Below are 22,627 nucleotides of genomic sequence, written 5' to 3' on the forward strand. Positions count from 1 at the left end.
GTTCCGGAATACCTTTTAGACCAAGAAAATTTCATAGTCAAAATTTACATCCCTTTCTTTCTTAAAGGCTTTGTATACGTCTATCCTGCTCTTTTGAACTCTTCTTCTTCTTTTGAACATCACACTAAAGCAAATTTAATGCAGTCCAATTTTGAGACCGAAAGAGTGGGATAGACTTATGCAAATCTTTCGAGAAAGAAAAGAACACGAATTTTGATTTCATGAAGTATTGTCGATATAAAAAGTGTGCCGAAGACATAATGAACTTAAAATAGCATAATTATGGTTTTTTTAATAAATCAAATTATCATTTAAGCATGAAAGTTCATTTCAGTAAATTTTTGCGGGCCAAATTAGACTTTGCATTAATTAATCGAAACTTAACAAATAGACTTCGGTATATTATATTTTTGAACGCATTTGATGACTTTCTGAATCTGAAGTGAAGGTAAATATACTAAAATCATTCTATCAATCGAAATCCAATTCCCCGGTGTATCAAATCCTTCTACAGTATAGATTTTGTTTAAGGAAGAAAACGAATTTTTTTGCTTTAAAAGCAGATCCTTTCGTTAAGAAAAGTCTTTAATTCAAGCCAAACATTGCCTAGGTAATACAATATAACGACTGGTAGTCATAAAAGGCAAATTATATTCAATATATGTATCTCAAGACTTTCTTGAGATTAAACCAATTATTCACAAGTTGTGACACTTAACAGCTCCCAATAGAACTTTCTTGGAGATCGTTCTCCATACAATTATCAAAACTTGGAATTTTTCGATGGGTTTCTTTTAATTCTCATAAGTGCCCACGTAAGCTCCACAGCTGGGACAATAGTGATTTCCACTTTGGCACGAGTCGACACAATAGGGCACACAAACGCATGGCCAGCAACTGAAAAGATAAAGGATTGGTTGCTGTACTTGAAGAGCAATACAATCTCCATTTCATCACTTACCAGAAGACACAGAGAAGAAGAGCACAAATATGAGTCCTGTGGAAAAAGGAGCGACCAATTAGTGATAATTATAGTGGGATAGTAAAACCACCCACTCACCTTGTATTCGGCTCATACTCCATTCGAGTCACCACAGTGGCCTGACATGAGGGACACGTGATCATTGTCGGATCTGGACCAACTTGGGGCGGCATTATAACTGGAGGATTGAAGAAAATATTTTTAAGTTTTGCGTAGGAGATGTAAATTGAATTAAAATTCTACAATAGTCCAGTGAACGAAGAGAGGAAACTCTACAGTTTTAAAATTTAGTAAAAAAAAACGATTTAAAGGCAATTACAGAATTATTATGCCAAAAGAATTAATATCTTTTCAATCCTAATATTTTCGTTATATAATTTTGTTAATTTATAGTAATTCAATAAAATTTCTACATGTATTTGATAGGACTGACGTTTATTTGTTGATTTTTTTCTTTATCTGTAAAAATTATTAAGCTTTTCTATAGACGATAAATTCAGTAAATAAGATAACGCAAGGGTAATTACTGAATTACCTTTGCAGTCGAAAACTTCCACTGATTAGAATTAATTAGAGATTCAGAAATGGTCTTTTTAACATTTTTGATATCTCACAAATAAAATGTATGAAAACGTTTGTTTAGTTGACTTTGCTAGTCATGTAGAGGAAGAAGACTTTCTGGCTTCGCACACAGTTCGCCTTCAAACTCTTCATATTTTTCTGGTTTCTCAATGAAGCTGAAGCTTATTCAGAAATGCATTGTCTATATTGCCATAGGTCAGATTCATTAAACGAATATGGGAAACATATGAAGCGTTTAAAACCAGAGTGTATGCGAAGCCTAAGCCTTTCCCTATCTAATCTACTGTCTATTAAGTACTAAAAAATGTGAAAATATTGAAAATTAAATAATTTTATCAATCAAGCTATTAAGAAACATAAGAATGTCGAGAATTCATATAATTCCAAAAAGCCAAAAATTAACAAAAGATACACTTTCTTTTTAAATATAAAAATAAAAAATTCTGTGAAATAAAAATTAAATTAAATTCATGATGTTTTGAACTGTAAGTAGAAAAAAAACCTAAAGACGTAAGATTTTAAATAGCATTATTTTTCAATTTGATATTTAATTGAATTCAAATAGAAAAAAAAGAAATAGTTTTATTTTAAATAACTGAGATTAAAAAGAATATTAACTAAATCGAAAGAAAAATATGGGAATCTGTAATACGTTGGTAGAGGAAGGTCAGAAGGCTTTTATTGATTGGAGTTTTGCACTAATTTCATTGAAGGATATCAGGGTAAGATGAGGTAATTTGGAATCATGTATAATTTGGAACTTTAAGATTTCCTAACAGTTTAAATGGCAAAATAAAAAAAAATAAACAAAAAAGAAGGACTCTCGAATGTTAAGTCTTGTACTTCTCCGTGGTTTTTTTTTCTCTTTGACCATCTGAAACAGTTAGAAAATCTCAAAATTTCACAATAGACATGATTCCGAATTACCCCATCTTAACTCTCGTGGGTCAAGAAGTTAAAAAAAAACTGCGAAATACACATATCTATCTATTCATCTATCTATATTTTCTCTATTTTTAAACATAATAAAAAGTTTATTAAATACAAGCTTTAAAGCATATAAAAGTACAAAATTTAAGGAGCAGTTTCAATCACCTGCTTACAGGAAATATTTGATTATTTGATTTCAGATAAATCTGCAATGTGAGTAATCAGTCTAAGTTTTTTAGAGACAATATGCTGTGTTTTTTTCGGTATTTTTGACCCACGTAACCCCTTAGTGAATCTGACCCACAATATCATATTTTCTGAAAAGAGCCATTTATTTAATAAAATTAATTAAAATCTATTTATAGCAAATTAGAAAAAATATCAAATGGTAGGGGAGACTGGGGCAAAAAGTCACAAAACGGATATTTTATATTTTTACAAGCTACTCGAACGCTTCAAAAATTTCTAATTAGCGTAGTTTTATAGAAAATTTACCGCTCTATAACATTGTGAAAGTAATTTTCCTCTATTTTGTAAGGAAATACGTTTATCGAGCCGATTTCTAAAAGGTAATTTTGTGACTATTCTCAAAAATGCTGGGGCAAATAGTACCAGACATTGGGTATTATCATATTTTGATTTGCTTCATTATGGGCTTCCGTAAATTTGAAAAAATAGCTAGAGGACATACTTTCATAGAAAATTTATTCATCTACATCTTTGTAAAACACCGTTTTCTCTGCGAGAAAAGTGAGAAAACGAGAAAAGCACTTTTCAAGCTATTTTAGAGAAAAAACACACAAAAGACTACAAATCGTTTGACCAATGAAAACAACAAGCAAGACATGATAATGATGTTTCTTTTCGCCGTGAGACATCAGAAATTGCTTTGCATTTTTGTTACTTTTTGCTCTATACCTTTTGTTACTTTTTACCCCAAGTGGCCATTTTTAATATAAGGATTTCTGGAGAAAAGACCCTTTGTGAAATTCTAAAATAGATAGCGGATTCGTATTCAAAGAATCCAAATTATTTAGAAAATATTCACCAGTGCATCAATTTTGGAAAATAAGTATGTAATAATTGTTATCTTCTGCGAGGAAAATATTTCAAAAATAGGGCTAAAAATTTCGATATTTTTTATTTTCTAAATTCCTTGTTCGAATTCTAAGAAACTTACGACATTTAAGAAGGTCTATGGAGGCTATCTATAGAAAAAAATTTGAGCGGCTATTTTTTTTTACCTTGGAAGATATTGAATTTTAAATTTTTCGATTTGTGACTTTTTGCCCCAGTCTCCCCTACGGAATATCCGGCATCCGAAGCTTCAAAATTTTCCTTTATTGTTTCCAAAAGAGTTTGATTTTTTCTGTAAAAAATCTTTTACGTCACCTTTAAAACATTATTGCCCCATATATTGATTATACCTCTTGAATATCTTGAACTTGAACACTACATTTTAATTTTCACCGCTTGTTTCTGATTGGTGATAAAAGTCGCAAATAAATCATTAACCGACCACAAAAACTTTCCTCATTTGGCACGAATACTAAATTTAGGCTGTAGATTCTGTTGATTTGTCAGTCAGATTGAGTGGATAATAACAAAGTCTTGTACTTGGATCTGTCATGCTATCTCAACCACTGATAAAAGTTTAGGTATCGGCTTTATCACTGGTGATTTTACGGGGATTTTTCCTCATACTTACTTGTCGTGGATGTCGGTTGCGTCATAATCGGTGGTGGGACGTACTGATGCATTTCTGGCTGAGGCATTGGATAATGTTCGTTGGATGTTGGGTACTGGGGTGGAGGATAAGGCGTCTGATGAGGATATCCAGCATTTTCACCTCCAGGATAGCTCGGATCCGGATGAGGATACATTGATTTTTGTTGATCCATTTCTCTTAAACTTTTTTTTTTATCACTCACACGAAATAAAACACAACAATTGTGTGTGGAAAGCAAAAATGAACTAAATGTTATTTTGCAAAGCAACCAAATTTTTATATCACAAAACACTTTCGCAAAAAATTTGTCACAGGTAGATAATGAGTTGTGTTATCACCTTCACGATTTAATTTTTATCAAATATTCAGCAGCGATCCAATACACGAAATGTGACAAACATTAAATTCTTCTCGAAGTATTTGTACACTGAACCTGTTGGAAATATTTTCATGTACTAACTCAACTTGAAGAACAATTGAGGCTGTGAAGTTTAGATAACACCACATGCAAAATAGATGCATAATATTTTAAACTTATAATGAGTAATAGTTAGATTAACCTTATCAGAAATTTAAACTATAATTTCTACATTTATTTGTGAAAAGAATCTCATTTAGGTTTTTCTTAAATAAAATTATTATTGCAAGGTTTCAATTTCAATTAAAATGATACAAATTCAAAGCATTTCAATGTTGCTAGTTCAGCGCCAAGTACCGGCATCACCGGCATATACGTACAACTGAAACTTTTAAACACTTTTTGTAGAAAATTGGAAGCATTGTAGGGAAAGGATTTCAGGCTTTGCACACATATTTTGTATTCGAACACTTCATGTTAGCTCTGTTTTCCATGAGTTCAAGCTGTCTAGATGATGTACCTTAGGGCGGTTAAGGAAATCACTTCTTTGGGCGGTTTAGGAAATTACTCCTCGCGAACGTAGCTGTTCATGAGAAGCTAAGAATCAAGGAGTTGCTTTTTTCGGGTTGAGAAATCATAAGTTCGATGGTGTGGTCATATTCAGCGCATATGAATGAAGGAAGAGTCCTCAGAAAAGCTATGCAAGCCATTATAGAGGGGACTCAACCTAGAGCAGACCTAGTCCAAGGTGACTGAATCAAATTCAAGATCTTGTCTTAAAACACCTTAGGATCGAACGAGAATATTTTCCTGAAATGGCGGAGGATCAACAGGTGCGGTCTGGAGTCCAGGAAACTTCAATAGGAATAAGCGGTTGAAAACGAATGAATGGAACCATCGGAACCATCTTGGCATTATCGTGCTCATTTGAAAGGTTTTATGATCACCCATAATGTTGTTAATATTTGTCATTCTTTTACTAACCAAAATAATTTTTTTACTGGCCATTTTGATTGAAAATTTGGTTTTTTACTGACTAAAATTGTTAATTCATCTTGTAAAATCTGGCTGTGATATTTTAAATATTTAAATTTGGGAAAATAAAATGATTGCATTTTTTCAGAATCTTGCCTTGGAATGCCTTGGGACTTGGGATCGAACCTGAACTTCTTCCTGAAGTGGCGGAGGATCGACAAGCGTGGGCTACTAATTTGGATGTCGTAAGCCCGCGACCCCAATAGGGATAAGCTTTTGAAAATCATGATACAGTAGACTTTCGCTCAATTGGCTCTTTTTCAATCGGGCGCAAAATTTTGTTGACAATTTTGTCGTTTGATTTTAAAGAGCTGCGACTTTTTGGTCAGTAAAAAATAAAATTTGGTTAGTAAAAAATTAAATTTGGCCTGCAAAAAATTAAATTTGGTCAGTAAAAAAATCAAATGTGGTCAGTTAAAAATGAAATATGGTCAGTAAAATATTAAATATGGTCAGTAAAAAACTTAAAAAAATAAATTTGGTCAGTAAAAAGTCAAATTTGGTCAATAAAAAATCAAATACGGTCAGTAAAAAAAATATGCTCAGTAAAAAATAAAATATGGTCAGTATAAAATAAAATTTTGTCAGTAAAAAATCAAATTCGGTCGGAGAAAAGTCAAACTTGGTCGGTAAAAAGTTAAATTTGGTCAGTAAAAAATCAAATTTGGTCAGTGAAAAATCAAAATTGATCAGTAAAAAATGAAATTTGATCGCTAAAATATAAAAAATGGTCAGTAAAAAATAAAGAAACTGGTCAGTAAAAAATCAAATTTTCTGTGCTTCGCGAAGTTATCTGTATCGCCTGTTGAGGCAAAGGAAAATTTTCTGTGCTTTGGAAAGTTATAAGTAGCACCTGTTTAATTTTTGTACAAAATTTAGGAAATACGAAATATGAAATACGAAATGGTAAAATACGAAATGTACTAAAATACGAAGTTTCCGCAATACGAAATGTGCAATACTTTTTATCCGGATATGCAAAGTTTTAACTTTTATTGATTTTCTTTTAGTTTTCTATTGACTAAATTATTATTCACTGATCATATTTAATTTTTCACTGATTAAATTTCACATTTTACTGATTTAAAAAAAAATTACTGAAAAAAATTTGACTTTTTACCGGCAAAATTTGACTTTTCTCCGACCGAATTTGATTTTTCACTTACTAATTTTTTTATTTTACACTGACCAAATTTTATTTATTACTGACTAAGTTTTATTTATTACTGACCAAATTTTATTTTTTACTGGCTAAATTTTATTTTTAAATGACCAAATTTGATTTTTTACTGATCAAATTTGATTTTTCACCGAACAAATTTTATTTCTTACTGACCAAATTTAATTTTTTCCGATTTTTTAAAAAGTTTTTTACTGACCATATTTAATTTTTTACTGACCAAATTTGATTTTTTACTGACCAAATTTGACTTTTTACCGACCAAATTTAATTTTATACTGATTTTTTAAAGTTTTTTACTGACCATATTTTATTTTTTACTGACCGAATTTGATTTTTACTGACCAATTTGAATTTTTTACTGACCAATTTGAATTTTTTACTGACCAAAAAGATTTTGCCATTTTAAAGCATTTTTGTTTAAATATGCTGTTGTTCCTCTTGTTGTATCGTGATTCTTTATATTTGAATGAATATTTTTTGTGGAATTTGCAATGATTTTGATGCCCAAATCTTTCGATAATTTGGATGAGATTTTACTCCATATGCCCGATTGAGAGAGAGTCTACTGTAATTATTTTTAAATTCTTTTGCCTTCATCCGGCATACCTCTAAAATTGGTAAAATTTCATGAAATCAAAATTCGTGTCCCTTTCTTTTTCAAAAGATTTGTATAAGTGTAACTTATTCTTTCGGACACAAAATTGGATTGAAATGAATTTAATTTCGTGTGATGTTCTAAAGAAGAATGTATTTGTTTCTCGAGGACTTACGTCTTCTTTAGAGGTCGCTAACAGCCATTTGGGCAAAGCGTTCCATCTTAAAATCGGAGTCTACCCCCATGCCGTTGCGTAAGTCTTTCTCTGCCGGACCGTATATTGTATGCAAGAAAAAGATCGTTATAACGACAAAAGACTATACATCCTAAAAAGATGCATTTCCACCGTTTAGCTCCGGAGGCTGGTCACCAACGCTGAGACGACGGCGGACGCACGATACGGGTGGGATTAATGTAGAGTTGAATAAAAACATTTTTATTATTATTATTTAGTGTGAAAGAGTAGGATAAGCATATGCAAAACTTTTGAAAAAGTAAGGGGATGTGAATTTTGATTTTATGAAATTTTCCTGAACTAAAAGGTCTGCCGCGGCCATTACGATCAGTTCTTACGAGAAAAAGAGAACGTTTCTTATTTATTAAATTGTCAATTTAAAAGAATATCTATTTTTAACTAATGAGAAAATGAATTTTCTACAGTATCCCGGAAAATGTTAAACTTCACTTTGACAGGAAATTGAGTATATTTCTTAGAATATTGTCAGTAAATAAATTTCATATTAAATTTTTAGTACGACTCTCGTGTTGGCTTAAAAAAAACCAAAGTTTATGGGCAGATAAGCTGCGAGTTATCACAGCTCGTATGTGTTTATGTGCTTCATTTTAAATGGAAATATTCTTATCAATTTAAATTACTCATCTCACTATTTTTGTATTTTATATCACAATGGAATTTCCAAAGATCACCACAAAGAAAGTCTCTTGGCAAGTTTTTTTTTTTTTTGAAATCTATGTTGAAATTCAATTAAAATGATGATCTATTTACGATTGTAAAGCCAACTTTTTACGTCTGCATTATGACGTCAATGGGATCTTACGAGATGTTTATTGATAATCTTATAAAACAATTGAATGGTGATTAACGAATGAGTCATAACTTTAGAGCACTTCGGCTGCAAGCAAGAAATTTAACGAATAAAATCGAGAACACAAATACATTGGCGGTTTTTTTTCTTTTACCTATTGAAAAGTACAAGAAAATTAACAGACACCTGTACACAATTGGAATACACAACCGTCCGATATGGAATATGCTTAAGTTCTAGACAATTTAGAGGTATTTTGCATTATGGTTAAAATGATTGATATGCTTGTCTATATGAAATCGATTAAGTAGTTAAATGATTTTCCTTTCTACAGAGGGAACTGGTCGGAAAAGCGCGTGCTTATCAGCTGTAATTGGATATGTTTGTGGAGTTCCAAAGTAGATGGTGAAACTCCCCAGTCCGATACCACTAACAAAATCATCTACTGGTACGAGAGTGGAAGTCATTTGAGTTCAGAGAGTGAAGCAATTCAGTTGTATAGTTTCAATTATTTCGGACAGTGCCACATCAGTGACTTTTTTTGCTGCATTTTCCAACTAGTCATTTCCCAAATAAATAGGTAAATATATAATCACGAGAAATCTCTATGGATGTTCTATCATTTTGTGTTAAAATTCTCTTTTAATGAACTCTCCATGCTTCAGTAAATTTCAACTTGAATCACTTGAATAGAATATGTTGTAATTTCACAAGAGTGCAATGAAATTTCAATTGTGTTGCGAAATGTAGAGAATTGTTTTGAGATAAAACTTTATAATTTGCAGTTTAATTAGAAAACTAAAATAAACAGAAATGAGTGCTTTAGGGTTTTTTTTTTGCTGGAAAACCTTATCTCTTAACTACTCTTGAATGAGGCCATAATATTGCATTTATGGGCAGAAACGGAAACTGATACCAATTTTTAAATTAAACACTGCATTTAATTGTTGAAAAAAATGGAATCTTATCACTGAAAATGGATACCTACTTGAAATTTTCTAGCACGAATTCATTTTAAATCGTTGAAATCTCCTCTGTTTGCTTCAAATTGACCAGCCTTATCTTATCTGGGAGAGATAAGGGCATATTGCAAAATCCTAGAGTGCTATTATTATGATCTTCAACACAACAATTTTATCTAATTGCGTGCTTTCCTAACAGTATGGAACCACAGAAGTCTGCCTACCCTCATCTTGATCAGGACACTACTGGGAGCTATCCCCATCCCCAACCACCACCAGCTTACGATCAGAGCAACCAGGGAGTACCATATCCACCTACAGGAGCCCCTTATGCTACAAATATGTCCTACCCTAATCAAGGACCTCCTCCAGTAGTTCACAGTAAGTTATAGAAACTTTTTTTTAACAAGAAACCATATTTCTAAAATCTCAAAAATAATATTTACAGCCATAGTGACAAACCCACCTGTAGGGCCAGATCCTAGTTCGATTATTTGTCCATCGTGCAGACAGCAAGTACTCACAAAATTGGACTACGAGACCAGCACTAAAACTCATATTATGGCAGCACTTCTCTGTGCTTTTGTGTAAGTTCTGAAAATCTTTAAAAGACGCTGAATCCAAAAAAAAACTATAATAACCTGTTGTTATTTCTTCCACAGGTGTTGGCCTTGTGCTTGGATCCCCTATGTTATGGATTCGTGCAAAAACGCAAATCACTATTGCCCAAATTGCGGAGCATTCATTGGAACTTACAAATCTTAAATCGGAATACCCAAATGGACTCATACAGACTTAACGCAGGGACGAGCTTAATAATGCTAAAAATTTTATTCTTTATTAAATTTAAAATAATTTATGACTGTATAATAAAATGTGTATAAGTAAATTTATTTGAAGATTTTTTTCTACAATTGAGTATAATTAGAAATGCTCATCTCTCACTTTGAAGAATTTTCTCTCAACAACTTGCCACGTGATTATTAAATGAATTCATCGATGAAATTATCATGAAATATTGATAAGCAGATTATTAAGTAACTAGTAATAACATTTTTTTCACCATACTTTACGTAATTTAGTGATGAACTTAATAATCTTTTCTAACAAATGATAATCCATCGGTGTTGCGAAAGGTCACGAATAGAACATTAAATTGAATACCCATTTGGATACTTTGTATCTCATAATTGACCAGAAATTCTAGAAATGTGTCAGTGAATATATCGAATATATCAATATTTTGAAAAAAAAAAAAAATTCAATGGAATGATATTCTAATGCTAATGGATTACACATAATTTCCCTAAACTAGTAAAAAAAAGCTTTATAAATATTAAGCGTAAAAAAAAGAAGTCTATGTAGTTCTATGCAATTTTCAAGAAATTAGATATCTTAGAACGAGAAAGTTCAACATTTACATTTATATTTTAAAGAGGATGTATTTAAATTTCACTTACATCTTTTAAAATTCTTGAGAGGAACTCGGTAAAATGTGACAGAACTAAGGACAAGATAGATTACCTATTCTACTTTTACACAAGCTTCCAGAATTGCTGAGAAATTCGCATCAGTCCATTTTCCATTTAAATTTTCATATTGAAGAGAAATAAGAATTTTCGTACAAAACAAACAATTTACGAGTACTTTACGAATTCATTACTGATGTTTGAGGCGGGTTGGAAATTTCGAGATATTTCCAAAATATTAAATTAAGCAAATCAGCTGAAAAATAGACGGTTGGTTGGGGTGGTTGAACTTTGACTTTTAAAATTCAAAATTATGAATTTTTCAGTGAGAGGTGTCTTTAAACGAAATGGTTACACGGAATACCTTCTCAAAAATGGGTGACAAAGCGTCCCAGGCTTTGCGAAATACTCGAACTCGTGACTTAGATGCTATACCGCAAAAGTACTTTCGAATCATTTACCATTTACCGGTTCTCAACCGATTTGAACCGATTCATAAATAACTCAAAAGATCCCCAAAAACAATATTAAATGTAATAGAATTAAGATAAGATTTTGCCAGGGGTCAGTTCTCCATTTCGGATTTCCGATGCATCCAGGCCACCAATTGGGCCCCTTATGCTTCCCCACTCCTATTCTATCTTATCCCCCGATACGGGTAGCCGCTCTATATCACAGCTCTGTGGGCAATCAGTGCCGCTACTATATCACAGCATCCCTTCTCAGTGTATGTTTGGTTCAGTGACAGCGAATATTTGTATCGACTGAAGTACAACTTTCACATCGAAACTCGTTATCGTACCAGGCTCTATTTTTTAGGCGGTTCATTTTTTTGCCAATATGCACCATTGACATTACTATTCATTCATTCACTGGACGAATTCAAAGCCGATATGGCATGAGAAATCTTTTTCTGCTGCTGCTCAGCTTTGAACCCGAGACCTCGCAGTCATAGAGCCACTGGTCTATCCACTGACCCACTCGAGGCTCTGGGGTAATCTCTGAAACATATCCAAAAATGAAGAAAATCGCACGACGTGTTTTAGAGCAATCCCTAAAAAAACATAGTTTTGGTGGGGAAGGGGAGGGGTGGGGGGAATGAGGGCATGTTAACGATCCTTGGGTCGACTTATGGGGGGGTCCCTCTTATGTCCCAAGTCGCTAACTCTAACAATTTGGCCTCTATAGCTGGCGACAGTCGGACGGATAGACGGACAAACAGCGTGACGACATTTCGCAGAAATCGTCTGAAACGTAAAGATTTGTTGAGAAAAGTAGTCTCTGGGTGGTGGAAGGTGGAAATTTGGGGGGGGGGGTGAAAAATGGAGGGATTATTTATATATACTGCTCTCTCCGTAGAGTTCGAGCAGTAATACATCCAAAAATTAAAGAAATCGTTGAAGCCATTTCTAAAGAAAAAAAAAACAACTTAAAAAATGGTTTTTGAAGGGGAAAGAGGTCACTGGTAAAAATAAAAGAGTCGAAAGTCGATTGTTTCGAGATCCTTTGGGAGAGTAAAATATGATCAACCCTTTCAAATGGTTCATTTCGATCTTTCTTGAAAGAATCATGTTGATATTTTACGAAATTGTCAGATTTTGATAATTTGAAACGTTCACTTCGAGGTTGATTTTCAAAAGGATCACCACCTGAAAACCCTCATTTGAAATTATTTTAGATTTTTATTAGTATTTTTAAATATTTTCCGAAAAATCCACACAGCTGACTTTTTCTCTGCGATTTTCCTATTTGGTATCCCATTTGATGGTGTCATTTGTTTAAAATTCCGTTACTGAGGGATCCTTTTAAAGAATCACTGTATCATTTCTAGTGAAAATTTTGCATTACAATTTACCATACAATATTTGCATTAGTACTCAATAATTCCTTGTAGGATCTCACTCTTACCGCTCTTACCCAAACAAATGATGAAATGGAGCCTTTTAAGCTATGACCCTTTAAGAAGGATCCCTAGTGATCCTTTTATTTTTACCAGTGGGGGAGGATAAAAAAAACGAAGAAAACTGTGTTTAGATAAAATTTTTTAATGGGGGTTACCGAAGACCGAAAAATGATATCTGTTACAGTTAGCTTTTTAGCACGGTAACAAGTTGACAAAAAAAACTGTTTATTTATTACAAAATTAGATAGAGTTTTCTGCACTTTCAGAATCCTATTTTATCTCAAGAGGTTTCTACTGAAGATTTTCCATAATTTTAGGTATTCCAAACCTTTGTTTGCAGTGTAGGTGATTTTATCACGATTTCTAAATAATTTCTTTAAATAAAAAAAATAATTTCTTTAAATAATAATTTGTTAAAAATGTTCTTGAATTATTTTACGCAATGTGTCGCATTTTTGAAGATTCTGAATCAAATTGCCAGAAATTTTAATTGTCATAGTGGCATTTTCTAAAAATGAGAGTGCTATATTTTACTAAAAGTACACGTTATAATAACTAAGTTGGTTGCAAGGATTTTTAAATATTCAATTTATCTTAAATCTCTTAAATCTTCAATTTGCCTTAATTTCGTAATTGAGGGGGGTAGTAGACAAATTACGTTCAGTAAAAACCGTAATAACCTGCATCGACCAAAAAGTCAATAAATGTTCCAAATTATGAAGAAACGAAGTCAAAGCTAGCATGTTGGAAACTGGGATAAGTAGGATAAATTTAGCAACTCATTGTGAAAAATTTTATACTGATTTAATTGATTCTTTACCTTAAAAAATATAAAATTTTGTGATCTGCAAGTTTGCTCTCCGTATTCTCAAAATTTCAACCAAGAACAAATTTCTATAATTACTCTAAAACTAAAACAATTATAGAATATTCCTGAAAAAGGATTCTAATAAAATATTTTATGGTCCCATAATAATTATTTCGTTGTGATCTTTGAGCACTTTTATGAGAATTTTAATGAAAAAAATATTTGTGGTCAGGAAAGTATATTTCATTAAGTAAAATATTCTATTTGGGTTAATAGAGAACGTAAAATTGCGTAAAATTGATCAGAAATTGTACTTTTAAATAATATCTCATATTGAGATGTTTCATAACGAACCTCTTAATTTTTTATACATCCACAATATTTTATTGTTTTCATATATTCTGAAAATGTATATTAAATATTTAAATGGTTTTTTTAATGGTTAAAATATTATAGTATATTTATCTCTCAAGTAGTCTATTCAATCTTACTCTACGTTATTTTTTTAGTTAATTTATTTGAGGTTAAACTTAACCTAACCTCGCATTTTATAGCATTATAACCTCTTTACTAAAACAGAAAATGATCAAAAATTTAATAGCAAATTTTCCCATAAATGTTTCTAACAAAAAGACGCCTGTTTAGAGATTTTGATGCTGGTTCAAATTGCATTAGCAAAGAAGAGAAAGGGGAAACGTTGCTTGCTAAAGAGAAAGAGAGAGACTGGAACATAAATAAATGACACCACCTTTGACTCGAGCAGCTGTTCGAACGTCTGCCGGTGGTTTCAACTCGAGGGTCTCGTGCCGCCAATTTATGTATGCATGATCACTTTTTAAGAAGCTCAAAAACGCAAAGTGTTCAAAATATTGGTATTTTTGGAATTATTTTTGGCAATTTTTGATATTTTCACCAACAGAATTTCCCGCCAATTTTCATCAATGCATTTGCTAAGGGTATTTAAATTCTGGAATCCCTGTAGCGTTTTCATCCCTTCCCAATATTCTAGAATAGTGAATGAAACTTACCTATTTTTCATGACCCTCTGGCAAATGTGGCTGTATTTGTGTGGAAGTGGCAGTTGGATGGATTTCCTCTTGTTCCTCAAGCGTGAATTTCTTTAGCTCTATCTCTGTCACCCTCCCCAATATTTTCATCGCACTTTAACGGTCGCCGGAGTCGGCAATTTAAAGTGCCAGCAGATGGATTTCAGCAATCGCGAGTGGTGCAAGGGTGTTCTTCTCGAGAAATTCCACGAAAAAGTGAAGTTGTTAATTTTAGAAGATGTCTCACTATACCAATCCCGCCTTTTGCCTCCAAAGTGAACTCTATACCCCACCAACGAAAGTGCAGAAAAGTGATTCAGTGAATATTGCTACAGTTTTCCAAGGAAACTCACCTGGCGTCCACCAAAATGCCCAACGACCCTTTATACCCCCAAAGCCTGGCCCAAAGCCTCTTTCTTTGGCCACATCGAAGGCTTTTGGGTCTATTGAGTTGATAAACACCACCAGACCAACGCCAACGGTCGTTACATCTTCAAGCCCCATGAGGGGTAGGAATCAGACGCCCAACAGCAGTGGAAGATTTGCTTTAGTGCCCATAGAAGAGCTTTCCAGAAATGATAAAAATCGTTATGCAGTGGTTCCAGCTCAAAAAGCCAAAATTCTGGCCAGTCGTGAAGCTCTCAACACGTGAGTGGTTTTCTTCATTTTTCTTGAGGTGTAGAGTTGAATTTATCTGAAGAAATAGATGAAAGATAATAGAAAGAGTTTTTGGTATGCGTTAGAGGAGACTGGGGCAAAAAGTCACAAATTGAAAATTTGAAAATTCAATATCTTTCAAGATAAAAGAAATAGCGGCTTAAAATTAGATAGATAGATGGCATCCACAGACCTTCTTCAAAGTCGTAAGTTTCTTAGGGCCCTGACAGACCTGAGGATTAGCCAAGAGACGGCTTAGCGTAATTATATTAGAAATAATGGTAAAACTACATTTTCGTCACTTTCCACTAAGTCGTCTCTCGGCTTAAGTCATAAGTGTGTCTAGGGCATTAGAATTCGAACAAGGATTTCAGAAAATAAAAAAATATTGAAATTTTTAGCCCTATTTTTAATATGTTTTCCTTACAGCAGATATCTATTTTGACCTACTTATTTTCCAAAATTGATGCACTGGTAAATATTAGGTGAGATTCTTAACAATCTCACCTACTTTTCCTAAATGATTTGGACTCTTTCAATACGAAACCACTATCGAACCACTACGAAGATTCTTTTCTCCAGAAATTCTTTTTTTAAAAATGACCACTTGGGGTAAAAAGTAACAAAAGGTATGGAGCAAAAAGTAACAAAATGCGAAGCAATTTCTAATGTCTCACGGCGAGAAAAACGTCATTTCCATGTTTCGCCGCTTTTTCTTTGCATTGGTCAAACGATTTGCAGTCTCTTATGTGTTTTTTTTCTAAAATAGCTTGAAAAGCACTTTTCTCGTTCAGATAGAGAAAACTTTGTTTTAAAAAAGTGTAGAGGAATAAATTTTCTATAAAAATATGTTACCTAGCTTTTTTTTTTTTTTAAATTTACGAAATCCCGTAATAAAGCAAATCAAAATGTGATAATATTCCATACCTGATACTATTTGCCCCAGCATTTTTGAGAACGGTCACAAAATCACCTTTTAAAATACAGCTCGATAAATGTATTTCCTTACACAATAGAGCAAAATGACTTTCACAAAGTAGTGGAGCAGTAAATTTCCTATAAAACTGCACTAATTAGAAATTTTTGAAGCGCTCGAGTAGCTTGTAAAAAAATAAGTTATCCGTTTTGTTACTTTTTGCCCCAGTCTCCCCTATAGTTAAGTGAGATCTTTAAAAATCTCACTTCTATAATTTTTACTAGATTTCATGGCTTCCAATTGGGCTCAAACATTGCTAAAGTTTTTCTCGCAATTTTATAATCCCGAATGTATTACATTTCTATTTCGAATACCTCAGTTTTTGTCTTTTTTCATATATCTTGACAGTGGAGTTTTTGATTAAAAAGAAAAGTTTGACCCCTCCAGAGCCCTTGAACCCCTGGAACCTAAGCTGGGTCCAGATTAAAATCGTGAAAACCAAAATCCTGAAAGCTAAAATCCCGAACATCAATATCTCAAAAGGGCCAAAATCCAGAATTCTTAAACACGATTGCATTCGCGCCTGTTGGAAACAAAGGGAAATTCTCTGTTTTTTGGTAATTATTCTACTAATTATCCTCCGTTTTATTTCGACATATTCAGGATTATGACCGTTCGGGATTTTGATTTCTAGCAACGTAGACCTTTCGGAATTTTGATATTCAGAATTTTGGTTTTCGGGATTTTAACTTTCGTGTTTTCAGTCAATAGGTAATAATTTCCAGAATTTAACGGTCGAAGATCATGAAAGGAAGTCCGTAAAATCCCCGATAGAAGCGCAACTATCAAAAATAAAATTTTAAAATATTCTAAGTAAAATATCTTAGCCATTGCATGTATCAGAATGAAATTTTAATGCCTATTTTAATATTTTAACTTATTCGTATCAACTTTAGGAAGGCTTAAATCGCAACAATCAAAACCAATTTTACTTTCAGCTATTATTTTCCCATAGGTCATTAAAATTCATGTTATTTTGATGACAATGCGAGAATTGCATAAATTTATTAGATTGAAAATTCTTCCATTATGTTCTCCAAATTCATCTCCAAATGAAATTTTCAGGCATCACAAGTATGCTCAAAACAATAATATCACTTCTATAATCAGATCTAGGCTTATCACTGACTTTTGTTATGTCTCACAATAATAATATAATACATAAAATTAATTGTATTTAAAATTGATGACACTATTTTCAATTGATATTGCATTTAAACATGATTCTTGAAGACAATATAATTTAAGGATGATAAAGTTGTGATTACTTAATTTTAGAAATTATAGAAAAACGCAAAGCGGGATATTTTAAGATAAGGTATAACACAATAAACGTTAGTTTATTATATTTACTTTATATTTAGGAGAATTGTGCTAAATTTCGGACAGGTTGATAGGGTTGATACAATACAAATTGAAGTTTTTTTACACTCCTTTTCAAGAGTGTTGTTTAGAACCTTATAGATTAGTTTATTGCCACGTAAATACACTTAAAAATTAATAAAATAATATAAGCATTGCTTTGTGTGTAATATCGGACACAGTTTTTCTTGGAGCTTTTTTATACTCTTCCGCAACTTTTCTAAGCTCAGAGGTAATATTACGGAGAACATGTTCGAATACAAAATCTGTTCTAGTTTTTATTTTAAAAAATGTTCCTTAAATTGAATAAAATGAGTGTAAAGCGGTCTTTAAACTAGAGGTTTATCCCAGTTCGCGAAGGTGTCCAAATCTTAAATAGCGAGCAATTTTATTGCTTTTTGAGATTCTGATAGGTCATTTATCTAATATATCTAATAGGTCATAATACAATCCTGAATTTAAGTTTTCAAAAAACTGTGATAAACCTTAGGTATGAAGCCCGTATAACCGGTACTGGATTCTAGGGCGATGTGCGCACTTCTATAACGAATTGAATCACTTGACGCTTTTTAAAATTTATAGCTCGTTATCAAATAGATGTCCAATTGCGTGGGGCCTACAAAAATCTGGAAAGATATTCTCTTCACTACTGGATTATGGGGAAATTAAAACACGGATTGACCTTTGAGCTTTTCTGTCCTTTATTCTCTCTACTTTTTTTTACGGAGAATAAAGGAGAGAAAGGCTCAAAGGTCAATCCGTGTTTTAATTTCCCGATAGTTTCTTCCTTTTGCAAAAGAACATTTTTTATAGCGGCTCTAAGTGGTTGGACATCTAAAAAGAAAGTTCGAGATGTACTCACTAAAAAAAATGAAAATTTATTTTATCACTCCCTAGCACTTTACTTCAACAATAAATACTATTCACTCCAATTCTTGGTCAAAAAGTTCATCATGGCCTTAAGAACTGTTTATAAAATTTTATTTACACTCCGAAGAACAATTTAAAAACACATGCATCGAGGAAACTCGATTATATTTTTTGAGATCGCTCCACTTTCTTCCTTATAAAATGTTCTAGAGCGTCCTCTCCGTAACTATGAGGATCCAAGACTTTTTTTTACTGCATCTCGTTAGTTGTGTCTTAGACTTTTTGTTTTTTTTTGTAATTTGCATAACCTCGAGAAATGTTAAAACTAAACTTTTATGGAATTTTCTGTCATAACAAGTGTCCGAAATTGTAAGTAGTCTGATATTGTAAGTAGTCCGAAATTTTGCACAATTCCCCTATATTATTTTTTATTAATTGTTACACGATTTGCTTCCAACGCAACGGTGTAAAATACTTTGCGGTGTATAATTGAACTTTGAATAAATTTTAAGAATTCTTAAAATTGATTGATTGATTGACTGAAGTTTGTAATTATCCACAATAAGTCGATTTTTGTCTCTAAATTGTGCGAAAATTTTTTTCCTATAGAATATCCATATTTTCCTCTTGGAACGCCGAGTCTCAACATAGACATAAGAGTTAAACATAATGAAAGAAGTAAAAAGCAATTTTTCTCTCATACCTTTAAGTGTTAAATAATTTTTTATTATCCGTGCAATAAAATAATGAAACAGAAAGATAGTAAATTTTAATTGAATGTATTTTAAGTTGAACCATCGATTTGAATTCTTAATTAAATTAATCCAGTAAGATGTAAATGCTTCATGTGGAGTTGTCAAAATTATGTAGTTCTCAATTTGTATTTAATCGTAATATCATTAGTCATGATCGTGAAATAAAACCATCTTTCAATGATATGAATATCACCTGAATTTTGCCTAAAAGAGACAGAGCTTGAGAAAATTCCTAGTCATCAATGTCTGTAATTTTGTTAACTCTGAAAGTTTTTAATTAGGGCCCTAAATTAATCTTTTCCCCTAGCTCGGATGACCCTCAATTCTGCAGTTTGCCGGTGAACTTTTCTCCCGAAGAACAACCAAAGCTCAAAAATGCCTTTTCCACGAATTTTGATTCTAAAAGTTTCTTCCTCAACGATTCACGTTACACTGTAATTCCAACTGAAAAAGACGAAGAACTTGTGGATGACAATCACGAGATCATTGAGATTCACAATGGAAAAGTCCACAGATATGCAGTTCTTCCCACTGAAGAGGATCCAGATGACATTCAAGAGCAGGAAGAGACGAGCATGAGTGCTAATTTCCAGACCATCGCTCGAAGTCCATCAAGAAGAAAGCTTCATCATAGTTATGCAAGTATCCGAGACACCAAATCCCCGCCAAGGGCGGTTAAAAGCTCTTCAGCTTCTACTCCTCAACGTCCAGCACCACCAATTCCAGTTCAGATATCTAGTCTCACGCCACAGAAGAATCTTGCCACACAGAAACTCCATGAGCTCCTTTCGACACCGCCACAGAAACAGGGATCAACTGCTACAACTCCCAAGCATATTCCTGGCTCAGTTCAGCCACAGACCAGTACTCCGCTGAAACAGCATATCACTCCACAGCGACGTCTTCGCTACGACGAGCAGCAGCACGGACACTCAGCAGTGGATGTTCGCACCACTGCTGTTATTTCGCCGCGACTTCAAGCACCTTCTTTCTACGGAGAAGCTCCGTCTGGAAGCTTAAAATCCTGGAGTAATCTCAGCTTCCATAAGGTTGCAAATGCCACAGCCACAATTGGAGCGGTCTCTTTGATGCTCATCCTATGCGGAATGATGAATTCAGGGCTTAGCATTTACCTGATTGCCCGAGTGGGACGTTCCCATTACCTAGACACGGGTATTATATCAGGATTTGGTGCTGTTGCTCTAGGAATTTTAGGATTTCGCTCGAGACAGTGTGAGTGGCTTCCCAATAGAAACTACATTTCAGGTAGGATGTTGTATCTCTAAATATTCTAAAGAATTTTTCTAATTGCTTCATTTTTCTCTAGGATACATTCTGGTAACGGTGTTCTCTTTATTAAATTGCTGTGGACTCCTTGTCCTCTTAACTCTACATCCCATTCCTGGGACACCAATGCATGACATCACAACGGGTGTTGTCCTTGGACTTTCATCCTTGACCCTCCTATTGATAAGTTTGGGAGCAATTTCATCACGCTGGTGCAGGGCACCCCCTCCAGATAACCGAGTAGATGTTGTTCATTGAATTCCTTTTTGCATGAAGAAATTAAATAAAATAAATGAAAATTTGAGTGAATTTTCAGATTTCTTTCCCGGAGCTCTTGTGTGGGAGTTGGGAGAAATATCTCTCTATCCCGCGTACTTTCTTGAGTGCCATTCAGTGATTGCAGAAACTTTGAAATAATCCTGAAAGTTTATTCTGAAGCATCCTTCAAGATTTTCAGTTCACTTTTTTTGTATGTGCAAAACATGGAAAATTTCGATGCATTAGCCGAAGAGATGAAATGGTACAAGTTCGTTGAATCTTGTTCTTATCAAACAGACATAATCCCTGCATGGGCTTTTCAGCTTGTAGAATGTAGAAATATGGGTCATCTGACTGAAAAATCCTGCCTGAGTGCTTTATAGTAATTCTAAAAGGAACTTTTACATGAGATTCTGTTATCTCGTCACATATATTGCAATCGACACCAAGTAAGGAAATTATCGCAGACAGAATTATCGAGCTTATGATTTTTCACCCCCTGAAATTTCCACCATTTCTAGAGGCCATGTTTTTCAACATATCCTAGTGTTTCATACGATTTTTGAGAAAGTATTTCAAAATATTTGTTCGTTTCTATGCTACCAGGGCTATACGCCAAACGGTTGAAGATAGAGACTTGGGTGTTACGGGGACCCCCGCTCTGTATAAGTCGGACTCCGCATTAACATAACTTGCATTCCCCTCCGCCCCTTGAGTGATTTTTTCATTTTTGTATTATTTTTTATAGGTTACTAAGGGGTTACTATGGGGTAATTCGGAATTATCTCTATTTAAGAATTTTGAAATTTTCTCAGTATTTCGAATGGTTAAAGAGAAAAAGAAAATTACGAAGAAGTACAAGACTTTACACTCGATAGTACTTATTCATTGTTTTTCCTTTTGTTGTCTAAATTTGTTGCAAAATGTCAATGTTCCCAATTAGACATGATTCAAACTTACCCCATCTTACCCTAAGAGGATACTGTTGCATCATTCCTAATAATGGATTCAAAAGACATATAAGAAACTTTAAAAAGGCTCTAAAAAGTGATTATTTCTTAACCAAATGGGATTAGGTTAAGTGCGCCTAATTTCGACATAGTTGCATATAAGCACCGAAGTCCTAAGTTTGAAATGCAATAATTTTAATTCTTATTGATATTTTTTGTTACTGCCTTTTCGGGAGGGTTGTGTGGAACCTTGAAAACTAGTTTATCAACTTTGTTTTCTTTAAATCACATGCTAAAATATTGAAATATTATTAAAAATATGGACATTGCTTTGGGTAGTATTCCGGACACTTTGTGTGAAATACCGGCCACCTTTTTCTGACCACCTTTTGTGACGCAACGGATAGAAAATTTCAAAACGTCAAACGGAACGAGTTTAATATTTAGTTTAATACGTTTATATGACCCACAAGCCCTGAGATCTTCCGTGTAATTTGTCCTGAAGAGTAGCATCTCAAATTTACGCGCAGATTCCCGTAGCAATTTACCCTTCCTGAACTCTTCCAAGGCCTTTTCCACATAATCTTTTTCATAGAAGCCATGGTTTTTTTCTCTGGACATTGTAGAACTCAGAAATTGAAAAAAAATACATAAAATGAATAAGAAATTTAGGAAAGCAAAAGATGTTGCCGGAATAGGTAACACTACCTCACCGGAGAGACCCTCACAAAGTATATACTTTTTTACGCGAAATACAGGATCCAGCTGGGAAATTTCACCCGAAATTTAAAGATTGATTCATTATTAACATAAACAGAAACAATCTTTAATGAAAACTAATCAATTTTCATGAAAAACACCGAAGGAAAACCTTTTGCACTTCA

The 22,627-nt window shown here is 33.3% G+C and overlaps 3 protein-coding genes across 3 annotated transcripts; 2 read left to right on the top strand and 1 right to left on the bottom strand.

Moving 5' to 3' along the window:
* Positions 1-567: 567 nt before the first annotated feature.
* LOC129804273 (lipopolysaccharide-induced tumor necrosis factor-alpha factor homolog) lies at positions 568-14,668 on the bottom strand. The gene is made up of 5 exons (XM_055851428.1): positions 14,611-14,668; positions 4,203-4,656; positions 1,061-1,160; positions 962-997; positions 568-897 (listed from the first exon to the last, which is right to left on the bottom strand). The coding sequence occupies exons 2-5, from the start codon at positions 4,393-4,395 to the stop codon at positions 795-797; spliced, it is 432 nt and encodes a 143-aa protein (XP_055707403.1). The 5' UTR covers positions 4,396-4,656; positions 14,611-14,668; the 3' UTR covers positions 568-794.
* On the top strand, positions 7,594-10,316 carry LOC129804275 (lipopolysaccharide-induced tumor necrosis factor-alpha factor-like). Its single transcript, XM_055851430.1, has 5 exons — positions 7,594-8,691; positions 8,775-9,020; positions 9,602-9,783; positions 9,851-9,989; positions 10,065-10,316. Exons 3-5 carry the CDS (start codon positions 9,603-9,605, stop codon positions 10,165-10,167), a joined length of 423 nt encoding a protein of 140 aa, XP_055707405.1. The 5' UTR covers positions 7,594-8,691; positions 8,775-9,020; position 9,602; the 3' UTR covers positions 10,168-10,316.
* A 170-nt stretch (positions 14,669-14,838) lies between the features above and the next one.
* LOC129804253 (uncharacterized) lies at positions 14,839-20,837 on the top strand. The gene is made up of 3 exons (XM_055851393.1): positions 14,839-15,276; positions 19,556-20,514; positions 20,576-20,837. The coding sequence occupies exons 1-3, from the start codon at positions 14,867-14,869 to the stop codon at positions 20,791-20,793; spliced, it is 1,587 nt and encodes a 528-aa protein (XP_055707368.1). The 5' UTR covers positions 14,839-14,866; the 3' UTR covers positions 20,794-20,837.
* The last annotated feature ends 1,790 nt before the right edge of the window (positions 20,838-22,627 follow it).

This window comes from Phlebotomus papatasi, chromosome 2, assembly GCF_024763615.1.
Source record: "Phlebotomus papatasi isolate M1 chromosome 2, Ppap_2.1, whole genome shotgun sequence".
Lineage (NCBI taxonomy): Eukaryota > Metazoa > Arthropoda > Insecta > Diptera > Psychodidae > Phlebotomus > Phlebotomus papatasi.